Raw genomic sequence first — 26858 nt, forward strand, 5'->3', positions numbered from 1 at the left:
TTAAAAGATTTATGTTCATGCAAAGCACACTATTTTGGGAAAAAATAAAAAATAAAAATAAATAAATAAAATTTACCAAAAACTTTTTTTTTTTTTTGTTTCGTAAACACCTGAAACGTATAAATACACCATTTCTGGAGAAACAGAAAAGCATAACCAAAAACGTGAGTTTAGAGTGTTTTTTCAGCTTGTTAGGTACGAAAACGCCAAAATGTATGCTAAGCATCCTATAGTACCCCTAAACGGAGGTGCCTCAGGCGTTTTGCCTCTGCTAGTTGGAGGAACCTGAGGAGGTATTTTGCTGATTTTCCTTGGAATGACTACTACTTCCGTGTCAGAGACCCATCTCTTTGTGCAGAGCGCATAACAGAGGTGATAGTGTCTGGCAAGGAGGTGTACATTCCTCATTCTTTTTCTCGACCTAAACTTTCCAAACTTTGGCCTGTTGTCGTGCTATACATGATAGAGAGGTGGCCCACAAAAGGTACTAGAGCCTTCCATCACCAGAATCTCATGCGCTTTATACTTCTGTCTGGAACCATGCCAAGTCTGTTCTACAACTAGCAAAAAAATTCTTAATGTGTCAAATTTTTTTCAAGATCTATCTCCCCTCGTGACTTCTGGCATCAAGCCAAAAATATCTCCAATAACTTTGCTTCTTCTTCTTCTTCCCCTCCTTTATTTCAACCAGATGGCATCACTGTTATCACATTTATCTCTAAAGATGAACTCTGCTCAAACCTTCGCTAGAAACCTCTACCTTGGACGACTCAGCGTGTGTTTTGAGTGTTTTCACATTGTTAGGTACCAAAAATGCCAAAATGCATGCAAATCTTCCTATATGGAGAAAGAAAAGAAAATTGAGAGAAATGTGTATTATGAGTATTTTGAACTTCTTAGATACCAAAACGCAAAAATGAATGAATAAAAATAACTAAACCTAACCTAACATTACCAAAAACGTGTATTTTGAGTGCTATTCACATTGTTAGGTACTAAAAATGCCAAAATACATGGAAACCACACTATATGGGGAAATGAAACGACATTACCAAAAAAAAAAAAAAAGTCTTGAGTTTTGAACCTATTAGTCACCAAAAACGCTATAAAGCATGAAAACAACGTATATGAGAAAACAAAACATCATAACCAAAACCGTGTCCTTTGAGTGTTTTTGAGCTAAAACACATGGAAAAAGATCCTTTATGGAGAAGCAGAATAACATTACCAAAAAAAAAACATTTATTTTAAATGTTTTTGAGCTTTTTACGTAGAAAAACTCAAAGTACACAATATGTGGAAACGAAAGAACACTACAAGAAACGTGTATTAAAAGGGTTTTTTTTGAGCTTCTTAGGTCCCAAAACGCTAAAACGCATGAGTAGTATTCTACATGGTGAAAGAGAACAACATTACTGAAAAAGTCTATTTTTATTTTATTTTAAATTACTTTTTTTCACATTGTTTGGTACCAAAACGTGTACTTTGAGTTTTTTCACATTGTTAGGTACTATTGTTTGGTAAAATGAAACGACATCACCAGAAACATGTCTTTTGAATTTTTTTTTTTTTTACTGTGCTAGGCAACGAATCGCTAAAAAGCATGAAAAGCATTCTATATGGGAATATAAAAGAACATAATCAAAACGTGTCTTTTGCGTGTTTTCTTTTTTTTTTTTAGCTTATTACTTACCAAAACGCTGAAACGCAAGTAAAACACCTTATTATGAAGGTACAGAATAACGTTACCAAAAACGTGTATTTTTATTTGTTTTTGAGCTTCTTATGTAAAACGCCAAAATGCATGTAGAGTACCCAATATTATGATACAATAGCACATTATGAGAAACGTGTATAATGGAGAAACAGAACATTACCAAAATGTATATTTTGAGTGTTTGTCACTTTGTCAGCTACCACAACACCGAAATGCATTCAAAGTCTCCTATATGGGGAAACAAAACAACATTAACAGAAATTATCTTTTGAGTGGTTTTAACGGTATTAGTTAAAAACAAACAAACATGGAAAGCACCCTATATAAGAATACAAAACATTACCAAAACCCGTCTTTTGAGCGTTTTTAGCTTATTTCGAACCAAAACGCTAAAATGAAGCAGAACACCCTTTGTGGAAAAATGTGTACTTTTTTTATTTTTTTTTTTTTTTACATTGTTAGGTACCAAAACACCGAAATGAAAGCAAAGCATCCTATGTGGGGAAACGAAAGGATATTACGAGAAACGTATTTTTGTATGGTTTTGAGCTTCTTAGCTTTGAAAACACTTCAACGCATGAATAACACTCAAATGAAGAAAGAGAACATCATTACCAAAATCGTTTATTTTGAGTGTTTTCATATGGTTAGGTATCAAAATGAGAAAAAGCATGCAAAGCAGCCTATGTCGGGAAAGGAAACATTACTAGAAAAGCGTTTTTTTTTTGTGTGTTTTTGAGCGTGTTAGGAACCAAAACACTAAAAATCATGAAAAGCACCCTATAAGGGAATACAAAACAACATCACCAAAAAACGTGTTTTATGAGTGTGTTTTTTTTCAGCTTATTACCTCCTAAAACCCTACAACAAAATACTCTTTATTGAGATCCAGAATAACATTACCAAAAACGTATATTTTGAGTGCTTTTGGGTTATTAGGTACAAAAACAAAAACGCTTGCCAAGTACTATATATAGGAAATTTAAACAATATTAGCACAAATGTGTATTTTAAGTATTAATGAGCTTCTTAGGTACCAAAACGCTAAAACGCGTGAATAACACTATATTTGGAGAAACAGAGCTATATTATCAAAAAAAACATATATTTGGTGTGTTTTCACATTTTTAGATAACAAAACACCAAAATGAATGCAAAGCACCCTATATGAGCAAACAACATTACCAGATGCGTGTCTTTTGAACACGCATCTGGCATCAAAACGTGAAAAAGCATGGAAAGAACTTTATATGACAAAACAAAACATTAGCGAAAAAAGGGATCTTTTGAGTGTTTTTGAGCTTCTTACGTAGTAAGACACTAAAGCGCATGCAAAACATTCTTTATTGAGAAACAATAATATTACTAAAAACGTGTATTTTGAGTGTTTTAGAGCTTCTTAGGTACAAAACCGTCAAAATACATCCAAAGTAATCTACATATATAGAGAAACGAAACGATATTACCAGAAACGTATATTATGAGTGTTTATGAACTTCTTAGGTACCAAAATACTGAAACGCTTCCAAAACACTCCATATGAAGATACAAAACATTACCAAAACGTGTATGTTAAGAATTTTTTACACTGTTAGGTACCAATACGCCTAATTGCATGCAAAGCACCCTGTATAAGGAAACGAATTGAGATCACCAGAAACGTGTCTTTCCAGTGTTTTTTTTTTTTTTCAGCGCCTTAGGAACCTAAACGCTTTTAGCATGGAAAAACTCTCGATATGGGAAAACTAAAAAACATTAACAAAAGCGTGTATTTTGAGTGCTTTTTAACTTACTACTTAACAAATTGCTAAAACGCACGGAGAACACCGTTTATGTAGAAATAGAATAACATTGCCAAAAAACGTATAATTTGAGTGTTGTTGAGATTGTTAGGTACCAAAACGCAAAAATGCATGCAAAACACCATATATGGGGAAACGATACAACATTACCAGTAACGTGTCTTTTGAGTGTTTTGAGCATATTAGAAATCAAAACACTAAAATGCATTGGATGCACCATATATTTAAAACACCATTTATGCAGAAACACAATAACATTACGAAAAAACGAGTTTTGAATATATATATATATATATATATATATATATATATATATATATATATATATATATATATATATATATATATATATATATATATATATATATATATATATATATATATATATATATATATATATATATATATATATATATATATATATATATATATATATATATATATATATATATATATATATATATATATACGCCAAAACGCCAAAATGCCTTCAAAGCACGTGATTTCAAGAAACAGAACAATGTTACCAAAAACGTATATTGTAAGCGTTTGCACCAAAACGCTAAAATACCTTTAAAGCACTCTATATCTTAAAACGAACGAATTTTACCAAAAAATGTGTCTTTTTAATGTTTCTGAGCGAGTTAGGAACCAAAACGCTAAAAAGTATGTAAAATACACACATACACACACACACACAAAAAATAAATAAATAAATAAATAAACAAATAAAAATAAACGAGTCAAGTGTATTTCAGTTTCGCACGTGCCAAAAAGTTAAATTTAACGCATGGAAAACACCCTTTCTGTAAAAACATAACATTGACATAAACGTGTATTTTGAGTGTTTTTGAGGGTGTTACGCACAAAAAAAAAAAAAAAAAACGTCAAAATGCATGCATATACGTATTTGGGAAAAGAAGCGTATTTGGGAAAAGAAGATATTACCTGACACTTGTATAAAGAGTGTTTTTTTTTTAGTTTCTTAGATACCAAAAACCTAAAAGATGAGAAAAGTGCTCTATATAGAGAACCAGAAAAAAAAAAAAAAAAAAACGGGTGGGTGTTTTCAGTGTTTTTCACCTTGTTAGATACGAAAACGCGAAAATTACATGCAAAGCACGTGATTACCATAAACTGAAAAAAACAATAACAAAAACGAGTATCATGAGTGTGTTTTACCTCGTTAAATATTAAAACGCAAAATTGCATACAAACTACCCTAAATGATGAAACCAAATGACATTATGAGAAACGTGTTTTTAAGCTTCTTAGCCTAAAACGCGTGACAAGCGCTACATTTGGAGAAACAGAACAACATTACCAAAAAACATGCATTTTGAGTGTTTCCCACATTGTTAAGTACCAAAACGCAAAAATCCATGCAAAGCACCCTATTTGGGGAAACAACATTACCAGAAACGTGTATTTTAAATGTTTTAGAGCGTGTTAAGAACCAAAACGCTAAAAAGCATGGAAAGTTTCGAATATGTATGCGTTTTAGCGTTTTGTTATGTAAGAAACTGAAAAAAACTCAAAAGACACTTTTTGGTAGTCTCTCTCTCTCTCTCTCTCTCTCTCTCTCTCTCTCTCTCTCTCTCTCTCTCTCTCTCTCTCTCTCTCTCTCTCTCTCTCTCTCTCTCTCAAATAGGGTGCTTTGCATGGACTTTAGCGTCCTGGTACCTAAATAGCTCAAAATCTTCCATATTACACGTGTTTAGCAATGTTATTCAGTTTCTTCATATAGGCTGCTTTGTATGCATTTTCGAGTTTTGATACCTAACATGGTGATATTTACTTATAATACACGCTTTTGGTATTGTTGTTCTGATTCTCCATACTAAGTGCTATTCACATGTTTTAGCGTTTTGATTACTATGAAGCTAAAAAAAAAAAACACTCAAAATGCACACTTCTGTTAATATTGTTTTATTTCCTGATATCGGGTACTTTGCAGTATTTTGTCGTTTTGCTACGTAATAACCATAAAAATACTCATAATATACTTTTTAGTAATATTATTCTGTTTCTCCATAAGGATTCTACTGCATGCGTTTTAGTGTTTTGGTATGTAAGAAGCTTAAAACCACTCAAAAGAAACGTTTTCGATAATGTTTTGTTTTCCCACATGGAGTATTTCCCAAGGTTTTTAGCAATTTGGTGCCTAATGTGCTCAAAAATACCCAAATGACACGGTTCACGTAATGTCTCGTTAATCCATTTACGGTGCTTTGCATACATTTTGGTCTTTTGTTACCTAACAAGCCCCCCCCCCCAAAAAAAAACACTCAAAATACACGTTTTTGAGAATGCTGCTCTTTATCTCTATGAGGGTGTTCTGCATGCTTTTTAGCGTTTTGGTATGTAAGACGCTAAAAATATTCAAAATAAACATTTTTGGTTCTATCTTTTTTTTTCCCCATATTGGGTATTTTCTATGCTTTTAGCGTTTAGGCCTAATTCGATCATAAACATCGAAATGACGTCTCTGGTAATGTCGTCTCGTTACCCTACATAGGGTGCTTTCCTTGTATTTTGACGTTTGGTACCTAACAAGCTCAAAAACACTCAAAACACAAGTTTTTGGTAATGTTTTTTTTTTTTTTTTCCTCAAGAAATGGTGCTATGTATGCCTTTTAGCTTTTCAGTACGTAAGAAAATCAAAACACTCAAAAGACACGATTTTGATATATTTCTTATGTTTTCAATATTTCGTGTTTTCTATACTGTTTAGAGTTTGGTAACTAAGAAACTAAAAACACTCAAAAGACAGAGTTCTATTCACGTGTTTTTGCGTTTTGGTACCTAAGAAATTGAAAAAAAAAAATTATAATATAATTTTCTCTGAATTTTGTTTCGTTTCCCCAGATCGGTTACTTTGCAGGCATTTTTGGCGTTTTGGTAATTAATAAGCACAGAAACACTAAAGATACACGTTTTTAGTACGTAAGAATCTTAAAGACTCCCAAGAGAAACATTTTCGATAATGTTTTGTTATCCCATAGAATCAGTGGTACTCAACTGGCGGACCACGGTCCAAATCCGGACCGCCGATAGCTGTTGTGCGGACCCCGGTACACACACACACACACACACACACACTCTCTCTCTCTCTCTCTCTCTCTCTCTCTCTCTCTCTCTCTCTCTCTCTCTGTTTTGGGAAACACATCCACGACGAAAATAGGACACTTGCTTTGCAACTATTAAGCATTGCAACTTAATGAAGTAGTTCACGACAATTTCTAAAACTTCAGTTATACCTGAAACATCGATATTCACCCCGTTTTCTATGACTCAACAGATAATAGAAAATCGTACTACAGGTCCAATAGCTGTTTGTTTACGACAGACGACGCTGGCTGTAAGCAGCAACCTGTGCAGTGTGCACTTCATTCAAACTACGGTGAATTTGAACATAGTATTGAACGTACATTTGCAGAACGGTGTTATGTATGTAAGCTCATCAGTATTCAAAGTAATTTGATAAAATTAACTGCTAAACTGGTATGATATCATCATGGGGGTTTGCGTGCACCGGTGGTGATGATTGTGGCATGAGAAAAGACGCAGAAACACAATTGTTGTTAACATCTCCTATTTGTTTCCATTTTCAGGAGGATTTGCTTGGTAAAGAGAAGTTCGAGCAGCCCGAGCAAACGGTAGTTACGTGTGTTTGTGAGAGGAAAATGGCTTGCTCCAAGAAAAGAAAAGTTGACAGTGAAAATCGTTCCTTTAAAGACGAATGGACAGATAACTATGCCTTCATTCTCCCTGCAAAAAGTTCAAAACCAGTCTGCTTGATATGCAGTGAATCCATTGCTGTTGTGAAAAGTGGCAATGTGAAACGAAACACAGTAACTTTGAAAAGAATTATCCCCAGAACATTGAGACACCCACAAGAAAAGTAAATCAGCTCAAATTACAGTACGAGAGGTCTACTAATGTTCTCACTAATTCCATGACTCTCCAAGAAAGAGCAGTTGAATGTTCACTGAAAGTAGCGTGGATTTTAGGAAGACACAAAAAAACATTTTCTGATGCAGAGACGGTCAAAGAATGTATGTTGGAGGTTACTGAAACACTGTTTGAGGGTAAACAAAAGGATGACATTAAATATAAAATTAAGCAAATCCCACTGTCAGATTCCACAGCAATGAGAAGGACTGCAATATTAGCTGAAGATTTGACTTCACAACTTGATAATGCAATGCAAAATGCATCATGCATTTCTCTGGCTGTGTAGATGAGTCAACAGATGCAATTGACAGTGCCCAGCTTCTTGTCTTTGTCAGATTTTATGATATTGCACAGAAAGGATTCTGTGAGGATCTGCTTGGTGTGGCAAGCCTGGAAGCCCGAACACGTGGAGAAGATATCTATGAGGCTATGAAAATGATGCTAACAGAACGGAGGCTTGATCTGAAGTCCGTAGTTTCAATCACTACAGATGGCGCTCCATCCATGATTGGAAGAGAAAGGGGACTAGTTGGACGGCTAAAAGAGGATCACCTTGACTTAATATCATACCACTGCATAATTCACCAGTCCATCCTCTGTGCTAGTTTTGGAGGGGACTATGCTGTGATCATGGAAAAGATTATGAAGTTAGCCAACTTCTTGAGAGCATCATCATCACTACAGCATCGGCTACTGCGTAACTTTTTAAGTGAGGTTAGTGCCAGCTATGATGATCTACTCCTGCACAACAATGTAAGGTGGCTTAGCAAGGGCAAGGTTTTGGAAAGATTTTGGATTATCAGAAAAGAAGTACAAGAATTCCTTAGAAGCCAACAAAGTGCCGCCAAAGCAAATAAGTTTTTAGACTTTTTGGAAGACGAAAAGGAGATGGAAAAGACAGCATTCTTAACAGACATCACTTTTCATCTCAATGCTCTCAATGTCAAACTACAAGGATAAAACAACACAGTGTGTGATCTTATTTCATCTGTTCAAGCTTTCCAGAAGAAGCTGGAACTTTTCAAAAATGACTTGCAGTGAGAATTTCATCACTTTCCCAGACTTTTGGAGCATACCAAGGAAAAGAAAGGTCATAATTATACTGAATTTATTGATAAACTGATTGGCAACTTCAAAGATCGTTTTGGTGATTTTTCACTAGGAAGTCTGCTGTTGCTTTTTATTCAGAACCCCTTCATGGTTTCAAATGTAACCTTGTTTTCACACGAAGCAAAACAGCCATTCAAATGGGTAAATGCTGCATCAGTTCAAATGGAACTAATTGATCTACATGAAAATATAATCCTAAAAGAGGAGAGTGCTCAGTATGATCCTGTCACATTCTGGACACAGAAGGTATCACACGATTCTTTTCCTAGTCTGCATAAAGTTGCTGTGCATGTTCTGACAATGTTTGGATCTACTTACAGTTGTGAATTTGCTTTTTCTACAATGAATTTAGTGAAAACCAAATACCGCTCTAGAATGACCAATGAACACCTTCACTAATGTCTGAGATTGGCTGTCACATCCTTTGTTCCAAAGTTCAAGGACATTGCAAAGAACAAGAAATGTAACTTTTCACATTAATGAGCATTTGCAAAATTCAATCATTCTGTGAGAAATGTACCTGAGTACTGTTTACAAACTTTACGTTTTCAGTTAGTGCAGTACCGGCATTATAATTAGTTTAAAAGATATTTTCTTTGGATTTTTCTTTGGCAATTAGAAAGGATTTCTTTGCAAAACATAATAATAGTACTATTATTATTATTGTAGAATTGATTTTTTTCTGAAGTTGGAATTATGAATAACTTTGAAGTTTAAAGTTGTGTACTTGTAATTTGAAATAAAATGTTTTGCATTCTTATGTGTATCAGATTTATATCCCTATTATACAAATCATCATTCGGACCTTTGACATATAGAAAACTGTGTTCTTGGACCTTCACTAAAAGAAATTAAGTATCCCTGCAATATGGGATGCTTTCCATGTATGTTGGCGTTTTGATACTTAACATTAAGAAACACGGTATTGGTAACGTTGTTCTATTTCTCCAGAAAGGTTGTTTTGTTACCGTTTTAGCGTTTTCATAAGTAAGAATCTCTAAAACACTCAAAAGACACGATTTTGATAAAATTGTTTTGTTTTAGGCTTTGGAACTATAATGACACTTTTTTTATTTGCATGTACTTCAGCGTTTTGGTCCCTAACAACCTCAAAAACCCTTATATTACACGCTTTTAACCATGTTGTTCTGATTCTTTTCATATGGTGCTTTGAATGCATTTTGGCGTTTTGGTACGTAATATGGTTGTAATCACTCATAATACACGTTTTTGATAATGTTCTTTTTTTTTCTTATATATATATATATATATATATATATATATATATATATATATATATATATATATATATATATATATATATATATATATATATATATATATATATATATATATATATATATTATCACATATTATCATATTATCATATTTTTATTATATTATCAAAAACCAGTGTTTTGTTATTTTACCTTTTTAGGTACCAAAACGCTAAAATGCATACAAAACACGTGATTTCGTGAAACAGAACAACGTTACCAAAAAACGTGTATCGTGAGTGTTTTATCTGGTTATGTACCAAAACGCTAAAATGCATGAAAAGCACCCTATATGGAGAAAAGAAAGGACATTACGAGAAACGTGTATTATAAAGATTTTTGAGCCTCTAAGGTATCAAAACGTTAAAATGCTTGAATAGCTCTCTATATAGAGAAACAGAACAACATTACCAAAATGAGTATTATTGTGTTATTCACATTGTTAGGTACCAAAATGACAAAATGCATTGAAAGCACCCCCTATATGGGGAGGCAAAACGAGATTTCCAGAAAAAATTTTTTTGAGTGTTTTTGAGCGCGGTAGACACCAAAACGCTAAAAAAAAAAAAAAAAAGCATGGAATATACCCTATATGAGTAAACAAAACAATAATATAAAAAATGTGTCTTTTCAGTGTTTTATACGTACAAAAACGCTAAAACACATACGAAACAAGAACAATAATACCAAAAAGAAGTGTTTTAAGTGCTTTTCAGCTATTAGGTACCAAAACGCTAAAAGGAATGCAAAGCACATGAATAAAAAAAAAATGAACAACGCTCAGTGTATTGTGAGTTTTAGCTCGTTAGGCACCAAAAATATGGGAAAACGAAAGGTCATTAAGAGAAACCTGTATTATAGGTGTTTTTTTTTTTTTTTTTTTTTTACTTTCTTAGGTATCAAAATGCGAAAACGCGTGAATAGCACTCTATATGGAGAAACAACACCAAAAAAAAAAAAAAAAAGTATTTTGAGTGTTTTTTTTTCATGTATGTTTTCCATGTATTTTGACGGTTTGGTACCTAACTATGTGAAAAAAAAAACTCATTATACACGTTTTCGATACAATTGTTTTGTATCTCCACATAGAGTGCTATTCATGCGTTTTCGCGTCTTGGTACATAAGGAGCTCAAAAATACTGACAATCCACGTTTCTCATATTTTTTTTTTTTTCGTTTCCCTATTTAGGGTGTTTTTCATGCATTTTTTTTACATTTTTTAACATATTGAGTTAAAACACCCTAATAATATACATTTTTGGTGACTGTTCAGTTTCATCAAATCAAGTGTTTTGTATGCATCTTGACGTTTTTTGTACCTAATAAGATGAAAAACAAACCACCTGTTTTTTTTTATAATATTGTTTTGTTCCTCCATATAGAGTGTTTTTCACCCTTTTTAGGGTTTTTGTACGTAAAAAGCTCAAAAAGACTCATTATACACGTTTCTGGTAATGTCCCATCTTTTCTCAATATAGGGTATTTCGCATGCATTTTGATTTTTTTGTACGTAACATGCTGAAAAAAATTAACTGAAAATACAAACTTATTATATTACTCTTTCTGAAAAAAAAAAAGTGTATTGCGTGCGTTTTAGCGTTTTGGTGAATATCAAAAGACTTATCAGACACGTTTTTGGTAACGTTCTGTTTTCTGATATCGGGTGTTTTCCATAGTTTTTAGTGTTTTGGTTCCTAGCACGTTCAAAAACACTCAAAAGACACGTTTCTGGCAATGTCGTTTCGTTTCCTCATATTGGGTGGTTTGCATGCATTTTTGCGTTTTGGTACCTATCAATATTAAAACACGTTATTGGTAATGTTCTGTTTCTCAATACAGAGTGCTATTTAAGGGTTTAAGAGTTTAGGTAGCTAAGAAGGTCTTAAAAAACTCACAATACACGTTTGTGGTATTATCGTTTCGTTTCTCTACATAGGGTACTTTGGATGCATTTAGGAGTTTCTTTACTTAACAAGCTTAAAAGCACTCAAAATACACGTTTTTGGTAATATTATTTTCTTTCTCAATGAAGGGTGCTTTGCATGCATTTCAGCGTTTTAGTACGAAAGAAGCTCAAAAACACGGAACAGACTCGCTTTTAGTACTTTTTTATTTTATTTTCCCATATTGGGTGCTTTATAAGCATATTAGCGTTTTTGTGCTTAACACGTTCAAAAACATTCAAAGTCATGTTTCTGGTAATCTCGTTTCGTTCCTGTATCATTAGCATGATATTTTGTATTGTTATTATTATTTGTATATTTATTGTATTGGCCAGTATTGTATAGTGATTATTGTATTGTATATTTATTGTATTGGCCAGAAAGCCCTGCCACGTATGCAGTGCGCTTTTGGATAGCATTTGTTGAACGGCTGGTAGTAGTGGTAGACCAGCCTGGCCAGCTGGGAGGCAGTGCAGTAGTGAGAGGCACAGCAGCAGAATCTGCGCGGTGTCGGTCGGTGTGGTTGTGCACCATAGTTCATGGTATGTATATGAGTTTCTTATTTGTGGTGTGTAGGAGATTACGATGTGTTATCCATATATACTGTATGTTCCCCGTTTACCAGTGGCAGTCGCTTGATTTGCCGGTCAGTGTGGTGTACCTGACACTTGTTGGTGGTAGTTTGGTGGTTAAGTGCTCAGTTGTATGTTGGGCTTGCAGAGCCGGTGCAGTGGTGATTGTGTGGTGACTGGACACTGGTGGAATGCTGGGATTCGATATGGCAACGGTGGGACCACTGAAGTGAGTGACATGTTTATGGTGTTAAGAGTTGCCAATATTTCATGTGTGATAAATTTACATTGGTTACTGCTATATTTCGTTTATTTATTTGTGTACGTGTATGATTTTGTCTATTTTGGGTGTTCGGTTTTTCAACTGTGGTGTTATTGTGGTGGATATGTTTATTGTCGATGCCATGATTTATTATTTATTGACGTTCCATCATTGATAGATTGGTGATACACAGGTCGAAACGCCAAGACGAATAAAGCGTTGTGGCTTGTGGTTCGATTTTGATTCCGCCAGTACAGTTCCCAATATAGAGTACTTTGCATGCGTTTTAGCATTTTCGTACACTCAAAATACGCGTTTTTGGTAACGCTGTAAATTTTTTTTTTTTTTTTTTATCATGTGATTTGCATGCCTTTTGGCGTTTTGATACATAACTGAAAAAAAAAACACTCGTTTTTGGTAACGTTGTTATGTTTCTCTATATAGATTGCTTGTTACCTGAGAAACAATAAAAAAAAAAAAAATAATAAATAAATAAAAAAAAATCGTTATCCACATTTTTGGTAATATCGTTTCTTTTTCCAATATAGAATACATGCATTTTGGCGTTTTTGAACGTAACAAGCTAAAAACACTCAAAATTCACGTATTTCGTAATGTTATTCTGTTCTCCATAAAGCGTGTTTTCCATGCGTTTTAGATTTTTGGTACGTTAGAAGTCCAAAAGTTTTTTTTTTTTTTTTTAAGTTTTGGTGCCTAACGAGCTCAAAAACAATGAAAAGAAACGTTTCTGATTTTTTTTCTTTTCCCCACATAAGGTGCTTTTAATGCATTTTGGCGTTATGGACTCAATATTGTGAAGTTCACTTATAAACTTGTGCTATTTTTACGACACACGTGTATGATGAGTGTTTTGAGCTTCTTAGTTACCGAAACACGAAAACGCATGAATAGCACTGTATATGGAGAAAAGAACGACATCACCAAAAACGTGTTTTTTTTTTTTTTTGTGTGTGTTTTTCACATTTTTAGGTACAAAAACGTCAAAATGCATGCAAAGCTCACTTTAAGAGGAAATGAAACGACATTACCAGAAACTTATCTTATGATTGTTTATGTCCGTGTTAGGCACGAAAACGCAAAAAATCATAAAAAGCACCATATATGGGAATAGAAAACATCTTTAATAACGTGTCTTTTGAGTATTTTTAGTTTTTACCCATCAAAAAACATAAAACGCATTCAAACATCCTTTATGAAGGAACAGAATAATATTACAAAAAAAAAATATTTTGAGTGTTTTTTGAGCTTGATACGAATAAAAAAAAGCCGACTTCCTTGGGAAGTACCATATATGGAGGGAAAAGAAACGGACATTACTTTAAACACGTATGATGAGTGTTTTTGAGCTTCAAGTTAAAACATTAAAATAGAGAAACAGAACAATATTACCAATAACGTGCATTTTTCAGTGTTTCCACATTGTTAGGTACCAAAACGCCAAAATCCATACAACACCCTTAATTGAGAAGCAAAATAATATTACCAAAATATGCTTATGTACCAAAACCCTAAAACGCATTCAAAACAGTGTACGAAGGAAAGACAAAAACGTGTATTTTAAGAGTTTTGAGATTATTACGTACAAAAACACCAAAATGCATGCAAAATAACCTACATAGAGTTACGAAAGGACATTACGAGAAACGTATATCATGAGTGTTTCTGAGGTTCTTAGGTACAAAAAAAAAGCTAAACCAAAAACGTTTTTTTTCATTGCTTTTCATCTTCTTATGCACCAAATCCCTAAAACGCATTCAAATTACTGTGTATGGAGAAAAGAACAACTTTATCAAAAACGCGTTTTTGAGCTTCTTGGGTACCAAAACACTTAAACGCATGAACAGCATTAAAATAGAGGAATAGAACAATATTACGAGCATTTTGAGTATTGAAGTACCCACATTGTTAGGTACCAAAACGCCAAAATCCATAAAACACCCTTAATTGAGAGAAAAAAAATATTATCAAAAAACGTGTATTTTGAGTGTTTTTGAGCTCGTTACGTAGAAAAGCGCCAAAATGAAAAAGTACCCTTATTGGGAAACGAAAAGAAATTACGAGAACCGTGTATCATGAGTGTTTCTGAGCTTTTTAGGTACCAAAACGCTTAAAAAAAAAAAAAAAAAATAGCAATCTATATGGAATAACAGCGACACCTTATCAAAAGCGTGTATTTTGAATGTGTGTTTTTTTTCTCTACATTGTTAGTAACCAAAACGCAAAAAAAAAAAAAAAATGCAAAGCACCTCACATGGAGAAACAAGTCAATATTTACAGAAACGTGTCTTTGGAGTGTTTATGAGCGTGTTAGGCACCAAAATGCTAAAAAGCATGAAAATCTCCCTATATGGTAAAAAAAAAAAAAGATCAAAAACGTCTTTTGAGTGTTTTGCACATTATTAGTTACCAAAACGCCAAAATACATGCAAAATATTGGGAATATATTGGGAATGAAACGACATTACCAGAAACGTATCTTTTGAGTGTTTTTGTAAGTGTTAGGCACCAAAACGCTAAAAATCATTGAAATAATTATGTTTGGAAATAAAAAAAAAAAACATTACTAAAAACCATTTTTCAGTGTTTTTTTTTTCATCTTCTTATGTACCAAAACACTAAATCACATTCAAAACACTGTGTATGGAGAAAAGAAGAACTTTGCCCAAACTTGTATTTTAAGAGTTTTGAGATTGTTGCATATAAAAACGCCAAAATCCATGCAAAAATAACCTACATAGAGTTACGAAACGACGTTACGAGAAACCTATATGCCCTATTTGCCCTATATAACCTATATGCCCTATATAACCTATGTGCCCTATATGGTGAAACGTAAGGACATTGCGAGACACGTGTATTATGAGTGTTTTTCAGCTTCTTAGGTATCAAAATGCGAAAACGTGTGAATAGCACTCTATATGGAGAAACATAACAATATTACCAAAAACGTGTATTTTGAGTGTTTTTTTTTTTTTAACATTGTTAGATACCAAACGCAAGGACACTACGAGACACGTGTATTATTAGTGTTTTCGAGCTTCTTAGGTATGAAAATGCGGAAACGCTTCAGTAGCACTCTATATGGAGAAACAGAACAAGATTACCGAAAGCGTGTATTTTTAGTGTTTTTTTTTACATTGTACCAAAATACATGCAGTACATGAGCGAACAACTTTAATGGAAACGTATCTGTTGAGTGTCTTTTTTTTTTTTTTTTGCGAGTTAGGCACCAAAATCCTAAAAAAAAAAACATGGAAAGCACCCTTTATGGGACAAGAAAACAATTTTACCAAAAAACGGATTTTTTGAGTGTTTTCAAGCTTATTTCGTGCCAAAACGCTAAAACGTATTCAAAACACCCTTTTCGGAGAAACAGAATAATTTTGTTTAAAACGTGCATTTTGAGTATTTTTGAGTTTATTACATACAAAACGCCAAAATGCATGCAAAGTACGCTATATGAAAAAAAAAAAAAAAATACGAGAAACGTGCATTATTAGTGTTTTTATTTTTTTTTTTTAGGTTCTTAGGTACAAAAAAACGCCAAAGCACATGAATAGCACTCTATATGGAAAAACAGGACAACATTACCAAAAAAAGTGTATTTTGTGTGTTTTCATAGTGTTAGATGCCAAAACGCCCAAATGCATGCAGAGCACCCTTTATGTGGAACGAACCGACATTACCAAAAATGTGTTATTTGAGTCGTTTTGAGCGTGTTAGGCACCAAAACACTAAAAAGCACGGAAACAGCCAATGTAGTAAAACAAAACGACATTACCAAATACGTGTCTTTACATATAAAAACACTACAACGCTTACAAAACACTCTTACCAAAGCACATTACCAAAACACATTACCAAAAACATGTATTTTGAATGTTTTTGAACTTGTTAGGTATAAAAACGCCAAAAATTCACGGAAAAAACAATATATATTTAATTGAAACGATAGTACTAGAAATGTGTACTATGAGTATTATGAGCTTCTTAGGTGCTAAAACCCTTAAAAGCTTGAATAGCCCTCTATAAGAAGAAGCAGAATAACATTACCAAAACCGTGTTTTCAGTTTTTTTTATTTTTTATTTTTTTTTATAATTGTTAGATGCTAAAACGCCAAAATCCATGCAAATCCCCCTAAATGGTGAAACAAAACGATAATATAAAAAAAAAGTACCTTTTGAGTGTTTTTGAGCGTGTTAGGCACCAAAATGTTAAGACAACATGGAAAGCATTCAGTGAAGTCTAAAACACTGGATCAAGGGGTGCTGCAAACTTATCATTAAACACAGTTGTGACCTCACTGAACGTTTCCCTTTGTGTTTTCACAACCTAAGGGGGCGGTCACAGCTAAAGACAGCTCTTTTCCTTCACACAAAACTACGAGCACCTAATTACATACACACCCTTCAATCAAAATTCAAAATTATCATCCCGACTCCTACACCAGCCTCGAACTCCCAATCTGCGGAGGGGACTACAAATGTCCCAAGGTCGAACTGCTCTTCTCGTATCGATCCTAAGTGTCTTGACACCCCTCCTCAACAACATTGCCGTGTATTTTAAGTGTTTTTACATTGTTAGGTATCAAAACGAGAAAATGCATGCAAAGTATTCTATATGGGGATACGGATGGACATTACGATAAAAATATATTATTAGTGTTCATGAGCCTCTTAGGTACTAAAGTATTAAAACGCGTGAATAGCACTATATGAGAAACAGAATAACGTTACGAAAAAACGTGTATTTTTTTTTTACGCCAAAATATACGTGCAATGCACCCTATATGGGAAAACTAAAGGGCATTACGAGAAACGTGTATTATGATTTTTTTTTTTTTTGAACTTTTCAGTTACCAAAACACTAAAACACTTGAATAGCAGTCTATGTGAAGAAACCATACAACATTACCAAAAAACATGCATTTTGACTGTTTTTCACATTATTACGTTCCAAAAAGCCATAATGCAGGCAACGTCCCTTGTATTTGGAAAGGAAATGGCATCTCTAGAAACTTGTCTTTTGAGTGTTTGTGAGCGTGATAGGCACCAAAATGCTAAAAACCATGGAAAGCATACTATATTGAAAATATAACATTGCCAAAAAAAGTGCGTTGTGACTGTTTTTAAGGTACTTTCATAATGAAACGCTAAAACGCATGGAAAACACTCCTTTATGAAGAAACAAAATAACATTACCAAAAACGTGTATTTTAAGATTTTTGAGGTTGTTACTTATAAGAACGCCAAAATGCATGCTAAGTATCCTACATGGAGATACGAAAGGACATTACGAGAAATTTGTATAGTGAGTGTTTTACAGCTTCAAAGGTAAGCTGGAATGTTACTCTGTATGAAGGAACAGAACAACATTGTCAAAAACGTGTATTTGAGTGTATTTCTCCTTCATAGATATCAAAACGCAAAAATGCACGCAAAACACCCTATTTGGGGAAACAAAAGGACATTACAAGAATTGTGTACTAAAAAGTTTCTTTGAGCTTATTAGTTACCAAAACGCTAAAAAGAGTGAATAGCACTTTATATGGAGAAACGCAATGTTAGGTATGAAAGCGCCAAAATGCATGCAAAGCCCCCCTGGATTGGGAAACGAAACAACTTTACCAGAAACGTGTCTTTTCATTTTTTTATTTATTTATTTATTCTTTTTTTTTTGCGTGTTAGCTTTTAGCAAAACGCTATAAGGCATGAATGGGAAAAGAAAACATTACCATAAATGTGCTTTTTATGTCTTTTTGATGTGTTATATGTTTTATGGTTGTATGTACCAAAAACGATAAAACGCCTGTAAAACACCCTTTATGGAGAAACACAATAACATTGACAAAAACGTGTTTTATGAGTGTACTTGAGCTTGTTACGTACAAAAACGTAAAAATAGACGCAAAGTATCTTATATAGGGAAGAGAAACGATATTACCTGAAACCTGTATTATGAGTGTTTATGAGATTCTTAGGTACCAAAACGTTAAAACGCATAAATAGAACTCTATATAGAGAAAAGAATAACATTTCCAAAATCATTTATTTAGATTTTTTTTTTCTTTTACAATGTTAGGTACCAAAACGCCAAAATGCATGCAAATCACCCTATGTGAAGAAATGAAAGAATATTAACGTACGAGAAACGTTTACTATGAGTGTTTTTGAGCTTCTTAGGTACCAAAAGGCTAAAATGCATAAATGGCTCTCTATATAGAGAAACACAACAATATCGCTAAAAACGTGTGTTTTGATTTTTTTTTTTTTCACATTGTTAGATATCAACACGCCAAATTGAATGCAAAGTACCTTTTATAGGGAAATGAAACGATATTACCTTCAACGTGTATTATAAGTTTATGGGCTTGTTTAGAACGAAAACGCTATAACGCATAAATGGCACTTTATATAAAGAAAAGAGCAACATTACGTGCATTTTGAGTGTTTTCACACTGTTAGGTTAAGTACTAATACAACAAAATGCCTGCAAAGCCTCATACAAGCGTAAAAGAAACGACATTCTTATAAATGCATGTAGAACGCCGTCTAAGGGAATGCAAAACAACATTACCAAAAACGTGTATTTTGATTGTTTTTGAGCTTCTTACGTACCAAAACGCTAAAAGGTATGCAAAACACCCTTTATGGAAACAGAATAACATTAATAAAAACGTGCATTTTGATTGTTTTTGAGATCGTTACGTACAAAAACGCCAAATTTCATGGAAAATAACCTATATGGGGATATAAAAAAACATTACAAGAAATGTGTATTATAACTGTTTTTTGAGAAACAACAACATTACCAAATACGTGCATTTTGGGTGCTTTTCTCATTGTTAAGTACCAAAACACCAAAATGTGGATATAAAATGACATTTCCAGTAACGTGTCTCGAGTGTTTTTCAGCGTGTTAGAAACCAAAAGGCTAAGAGCGATATAAACCTCCCGATATGTGAAAAGAAAATTATCATAAACGTGACATTTAAGTATTTTGAGATTCTTACGTGCCTAAACGCTAAAATGCATGGAAAACACCCTCTATGGAGATAATACCATTACTAAAAACGTGTATTGTTTTATGTTTTTGAGCTTATTTCGTACAAACACATCAAAATGCATGAAAAGAAACGTGTATAACGTATGAGTTTAAGCTTCATAGTTATCAAAACCTTAAAACGCATGAAAAGCATTCTATATGGAGAAACCGAAAAACATTACCGAACACGAGTGTTTTGAGTGTTTTTAAACTTGTTGGGTGCCAAACGCCAAAATAAATAGAAAGCCGTGATTTGAAGAAACAGAACAACGTTACCAAAAACGTGCATTGTAAGTGTGTTTTATATCGTTAGGTACCAAAAGGATAAAATTCATGTAAAGCACCCTATATGGGGAAACGAAAAGTCGTTACGAGAAACGTGTATTATGATTATTTCTTACCTTATGTAACAAAACGCTAAAACGCATGTAAAATATCCTTTATGGAGAAACAGAACAATATTATTAAAAACATTTATTTTCTGTATTTTTGAGCTTCTTAAGTACAAAACCACGAAAATGCAAGCAAATTACTCTATGTTTGGAAGTGAAACCATATTGCCAAAAAAGAGCATATTAAGTGTTTTTAGGTATCAAAACGCTAAAACGCGTCAAAAGCACTCTACAAGGAGAAATAATACATATTCAAAAACGTTTGTTTTGACTTCTTTCCACATAGGTAGGTACAAGAACGCTAAAATGCATGCAAATTATACTATATGGGGAAACGAAAGTACATAACGAATAACGTTATGTATTATGATTGTTTTTCAGCTTTTCAGGTACCAGAACCTTAAAACGCGTGAATAACACTCTATATGAAGAAACAAAACACCATTACCAAAAACATGTATTTTGGGTGTTTTTCATATTGTTAGGTAACAGAACTCCATGAAGCATGCAAAGCACCATATATGAGGAAACAAAACAACATTACAGGAAACGTGTCTAGTGAATGTTTTTTTTTTTTTTTTTGTATGTAAGGACACTGGCCAAGGGCAACAAAAATCAATAAAAAAATGCCCACTGAAATGCCAGTCCCGTAAAAGGGTCAAGACAGTGGTCAAAAATTTGTGGATAAGTGTCTTGAAATCTCCCTCTTCAAGGAATTAAAGTCATAGGAAGGTGGAAATACAGAAGCAGGCAGGGAGTTCCAGAGTTTACCAGAGAAAGGGATGAATGATTGAGAATACTGGTTAACTCTTGCGTTAGAGAGGTGGACAGAATAGCGTTGAGAGAAAGAAGAAAGTCTTGTGCAGCGAGGCCGCGGAAGGAGGGGAGGCATGCAGTTAGCAAGATCAGAAGAGCAGTTAGCATGAAAATAACGGTAGAAGACAGCTAGATATGCAACATTGCGGCGGTGAGAGAGAGGCTGAAGACAGTCAGTTAGAGGAGAGGAGTTGATGAGACGAAAAGCTTTTGATTCCACCCTGTCTAGAAGAGCAGTATGAGTGGAACCCCCCAGACATGTCAAGCATACTCCATACATGGAGTTAGTTAGTAAAGAGTTAGTAACTGGGGGGGTGAGAAAAGCTGGCGGAGACGTCTCAGAACACCTAACTTCATAGAAGCTGTTTTAGCTAGAGATGAGATGTGAAGTTTCCAGTTCAGATTATAAGAAAAGGACAGACCGAGGATGTTCAGTGTAGAAGAGGGGGACAGTTGAGTGTCATTGAAGAAGAGGGGATAGTTTTCTAGAAGGTTGTGTCGAGTTGATAGATGGAGGAATTGAGTTTTTGAGGCATTGAACAATACCAAGTTTGCTCTGCCCCAGTCAGAAATTTTAGAAAGATCAGAAGTCAGGCGTTCTGTGGCTTCCCTGCGTGATATGTTTACCTCCCGAAGGGTTGGACGTCTATGAAAAGACGTGGAAAAGTGCAGGGTGGTATCATCAGCGTATGAGTGGATAGGACAAGAAGTTTGGTTTAGAAGATCATTAATGAATAATAAGAAGAGAGTTGGTGACAGGACAGAACCCTGAGGAACACCACTGTTAATAGATTTAGGAGAAGAGCAGTGACTGTCTACCACAGCAGCAATAGAACGGTCAGAAAGGAAACTTGAGATGAAGTTACAGAGAGAAGGATAGAAACCGTAGGAGGGTAGTTTGGAAATCAAAGCTTTGTGCCAGACTCTATCAAAAGCTTTTGATATGTCCAAGGCAACAGCAAAAGTTTCACCAAAATCTCTAAAAGAGGATGACCAAGACTCAGTAAGGAAAGCAAGAAGATCACCAGTAGAGCGGCTTTGACGGAACCCATACTGGCGATAAGATACAAGGTTGTGAAGTGATAGATGTTTAAGAATCTTCCTGTTGAGGATAGACTCAAAAACTTTAGATAGGCAGGAAATTAAAGCAATAGGACGGTAGTTTGAGGGATTAGAACGGTCACCCTTTTTAGGAACAGGTTGAATGTAGGCAAACTTCCAACAAGAAGGAAAGGTAGATGTTGACAGACAGAACTGAAAGAGTTTGACTAGGCAAGGTGCAAGCACGGAGGCACAGTTTCGGAGAACAATAGGAGGGACCCCATCAGGTCCATAAGCCTTCCGAGGGTTTATGCCAGCGAGGACATGGAAAACATCATTGCGAAGAATTTTAATAGGTGGCATGAAGTAGTCAGAGGGTGGAGGAGAGGGAGGAACAAGCCCAGAATCGTCCAAGGTAGAGTTTTTAGCAAAGGTTTGAGCAAAGAGTTCAGCTTTAGAAATAGATGTGACAGCAGTGGTGCCATCTGGTTGAAGTAGAGGAGGGAAAGAAGAAGAAGCAAAGTTATTGGAGATATTTTTGGCTAGATGCCAGAAATCACGAGGGGAGTTAGATCTTGAAAGGTTTTGACATTTTCTGTTAATGAAGGAGTTTTTGGCTAGTTGGAGAACAGACTTGGCATGGCTCCGGGCAGAAATATAAAGTGCATGAGATTCTGGTGATGGAAGGCTTAAGTACCTTTTGTGGGCCACCTCTCTATCATGTATAGCACGAGAACAAGCTGTGTTAAACCAAGGTTTAGAAAGTTTAGGACGAGAAAAAGAGTGAGGAATGTATGCCTCCATGCCAGACACTATCACCTCTGTTATGCGCTCAGCACACAAAGACTGGTCTCCCTGACAAGGAAGCAGTAGTCATTCCAAGGAAAATCAGCAAAATACCTCCTCAGGTCCCCCCAACTGGCAGAGGCAAAACGCCAGAGGCACCTTCGCTTAGGGGATCCTGAGGAGGGATTGGAGTGATATGACAAGATAAAGATATGAGATTGTGATCGGAGGAGCCCAACGGAGAAGAAAGGGTGACAGCATAAGCAGTAGGATTAGAGGTCAGGAAAAGGTCAAGAATGTTAGGCGTATCTCCAAGACGGTCAGGAATGCGAGTAGGGTGTTGTAACATTACCAAATGTGTCTTTTCATTGTTTTTGACCTTATGTATCAAAACACTAAAACGGATGCAAAAACACCCTTTCTGAGAAACAGAATAATATTACCAAAAGCGTGTGTTTTGAGTGTTTTTACCTTGTTAGGTACCAAAACACCACAATGCATTGAAAGCACCTTATGTGAGGAAACTTAAAGATATTGCGAGATGCGTTTATTATGAAAATTTTCTTAAACTTTTCAGGTACCAAAATGCCAAAACGCGTGAATAGGACTCTACATGGAAAAAGAGAACATGACCAAAAAAGTATGATTTTGTAATTTTTCACATTGTTAGGTATCAAAACGCCAAAGTCCATGCAAAGCAACCTATATGGGAAATAGAAACGACATTACCAGAATTTTATCTTTTGAGTGATTTTGAGCGTGTTAGGAACCATAAAAAGCATGGAAAGCACCCGATATGGGAAAACAAATTAATATTGCCAAAAACGTTTAAGAGTATTTTTGAGATTCTCACTTACGAAAACGCTAAAACACATGCAAAACACCATTTATGGAGAAAGAGAGTAACATTAGGAAAAAAAATGTATATTTTGCGTGTTTTTTTTTCTTGTTACGTACAAAAAACGTCAAAATACATAATAAGTACCCTATATAGGATAAAGGTATGACATTACCAGAGTTAAAATTTTAAGCTTCTGAAGTACCAAACCCTTGAAACGGTTGTAAAGCACTCTGTATGGAGAAACAGAACAACATTACCAAAAACGAGTGTTTTCAATGTATTTTTATTTTTTTTTAGTTTTATTGGTAAAAAAAAGAATCATGCAAATCACGTGATTTGAAGAAACAACAAAATTTCCAAAAACGTTTATCGTGAGTGTGATTTACGTCGTTAGGTATCAAAACGCTTAAGTGCATGCAAAGCACTCTTTACAGGAGAACAAAACGACATTACGAGAAACGCGTATTTTGAGTGCTTTTTGAGCATGTTAGATACTAAAACGCTAAAAAAAGCAGTGAAAGCACCCTACATGGGAAAACAAAGACATTACCAAAAACATATCTTTTGAATATTTTTGAGCTAAAAACGCTAAAACGCATGCAAAATAGACTAAAATTAATAAAAACCTATAATTAGAATGTTTTGAGCTGCAAAAATACCAAGAGCCATGCATATTACTTTATATTTAAAGATAAAACGATATTATCAGAAACGTGTACAGTGAGTGTTCTTAGGTACCATAACACTAAAATTGGTGAAAAGCACTCTATATGGAGAAACAGAACAACATTACCAAAAAAGTGTGTTTTGAGTGTTTTCACTTCCTTAGGTGCCAAAACGCCAAAATGAACGCTAAGTACCCTACATGGGGAAACTAAAGGACATTACAAAAACGTGTATTATGAGTGTTTCTGAGCTTCTTAGGTGTCAAAACTCTAAAACGCGTGAATAGTATTATATATGGAGAAACAGAACAACATTACTAAAAACATGTATTTTGTGGGTTTTTACTTTGTTAGGTACCAAAATTCCAAAATGCATGCAAAACACCCTATATAGTGAAACAAAAGGTTATTACGAAAAACATGTATTGTGAGCGTTTTTTGAGTTTTTTAGGTACCAAAATGCTGAAACGCGTGAATTGCATTATACATGAAGAAACATTACTAAAAACATGTATTTTATGGGATTTTACATAGGTACCAAAGCGCCGAAATGCATGCAAAGCATCCTATATGGGGAAACGAAACGACATTACCAGAAACGTATCGTTTGAGTGTTTTCAGCGTGTTAGGCACCAAAACGCTAAAAAGCTTTGAAAGTACCCTATATGAAAAAAAAAAAAAAAACACACAAAACGTGTCTTTGGTGTGTTTTGAGCTTTTTACATAACAAAACTCTAAAAAGCATTAAAAAAAACATCCTCTATTGAGAAACAGGGTAACATTACCAAATACGTGTAATATGAGTTTTTTTTTTTTTTTTTTTTACCTATAAACATACCAAAATGCATAAAAAAATAACCTATATCTAGAAACGAAATGATATAATCAAAAGTGTGTATAAGGAGTGTTCTTAGGTACCAATATGCTTAAACGGATGAAAAGCACTCTATATAGAGAAACAGAACATTACCAAAAACGTGTTATGATTTTTTTTTTTTACCTTGTTAAGTAAGTAAATGCCAAAATGGATGCAAAGTGCACGATATGGGAAACGAAAGGACATTACAAATAACTAAAACGCTTGGATAGCATCCTATATGGAGAAATAGAACAACATTACCAAAAACGAGTGAACTCAGTGTTTTCACCTTGTTAGGTACTAAAACGCCAAAATGCATGCAAAGCACGTGATTTGAAAAAAAAAAAAGGAAAAAATAGAACAACGTCTCTTTGAGACTTTTTCATTTTATCAGATACCAAAACATCAAAATGCATAGAAAAGAACGTGATTTGACGAAAAAACAAAAAAAACAACGTTAACAAAAACGTGTTTTGTGAGTATTTTAGCTCGCTAGATACTAAAAATATAAAATGTATGTAAAGCTCCTTATATTGCGAAACGAAACAACATTACCAAAAATGTGTCATTTAAAAGTTTTGGAGCGTGCTAGGAACGAAAAGGTCAAAAAAAAAACAAAAAAACATGGAAAGCACCAAATATATATGCGCTTTAGTGTTTTGGTATGTAAGAAGCTTAAAAATACTCAAAAGGCACCATTTTGTTAACCTCTCTCTCTCTCTCTCTCTCTCTCTCTCTCTCTCTCTCTCTCTCTCTCTCTCTCTCTCTCTCTCTCTCTCTCTCTCTCTCTCTCTCTCTCTCAAATAGGGTGTTTTTCATGCACTTTAGCGTTTAAGTACCTAACAAATTGAAAACACTGAAAAGACATGTTCTAGTAATCATTAATTTTCCCAGATAGGGTACTTTGCATACATTTTACCATTTTGGTACCTAACAAGCTCAAAAACACTATCACACGTTTTACCAATGTTGTTTTGTTTCTTCTCATATGGTGTTTTGTATCCATTTTGGCGTTTTGGTTCCTAAAATGGTGGTAATCACTCCTGATACACGTTGTTGGTAATGTTGTTCTATTTTTCCATATATATATATATATATATATATATATATATATATATATATATATATATATATATATATATATATATATATATATATATATATATATATATATATATATATATATATATATATATATATATATATATTCAGGTGTTTTAGCTTTTCGTACATAAGAAGCTTAAAAATACACAAGATTAGCTATATTGTTCTGATTCTTCTTATTGAGTGCTTTGTACCCATTTTGGTGTTTTGGCACCTAACATTGTGGTAATCCCTCATAGTACACGTAATATTGTTCTGTTTTTCAATAAAGTGTATTTTGCATACGGTTTTGTGTTTCGGTACGTAAAATGCTCAAAAAACTCAAAAGACCCGTTTTTGGTAATTTCTTTTTCAAAGATAAGTTTTTTTTTCATGCTTTTTAGCGTTTTTTGAGCTTAAATAGCCCAAAAATAGTCAAAATACACGTTTTTTGATAATGCTGTTCTGCTCTTTTCCGTATAGGGTGTTCTGCGTACGTTTTGGCGTATTGGTGGGTGAGAAGCTGAAAAGTACTTAAAGGACACGTTTTTGGTGATTTTCTTTTCCCATATTTATGTAGGAAGGACACTGGCCAAGGGTAACAAAAATCCAATTAAAAAAAAAAATGCCCACTGAAATGCCAGTCCCATTAAAGGGTCAAAGCAGTAG

At 34.1% G+C, this 26858-nt stretch overlaps 1 protein-coding gene across 1 annotated transcript; it reads left to right on the top strand.

Moving 5' to 3' along the window:
- The first annotated feature begins 7740 nt into the window (after positions 1–7740).
- On the top strand, positions 7741–8436 carry LOC135092621 (protein FAM200A-like). The gene has a single exon (XM_063991226.1). The coding sequence runs from the start codon at positions 7741–7743 to the stop codon at positions 8434–8436; it is 696 nt and encodes a 231-aa protein (XP_063847296.1).
- Positions 8437–26858: the final 18422 nt, after the last annotated feature.

Source organism: Scylla paramamosain, chromosome 40 (assembly GCF_035594125.1).
Source record: "Scylla paramamosain isolate STU-SP2022 chromosome 40, ASM3559412v1, whole genome shotgun sequence".
Taxonomy (NCBI): Eukaryota; Metazoa; Arthropoda; class Malacostraca; order Decapoda; family Portunidae; genus Scylla; species Scylla paramamosain.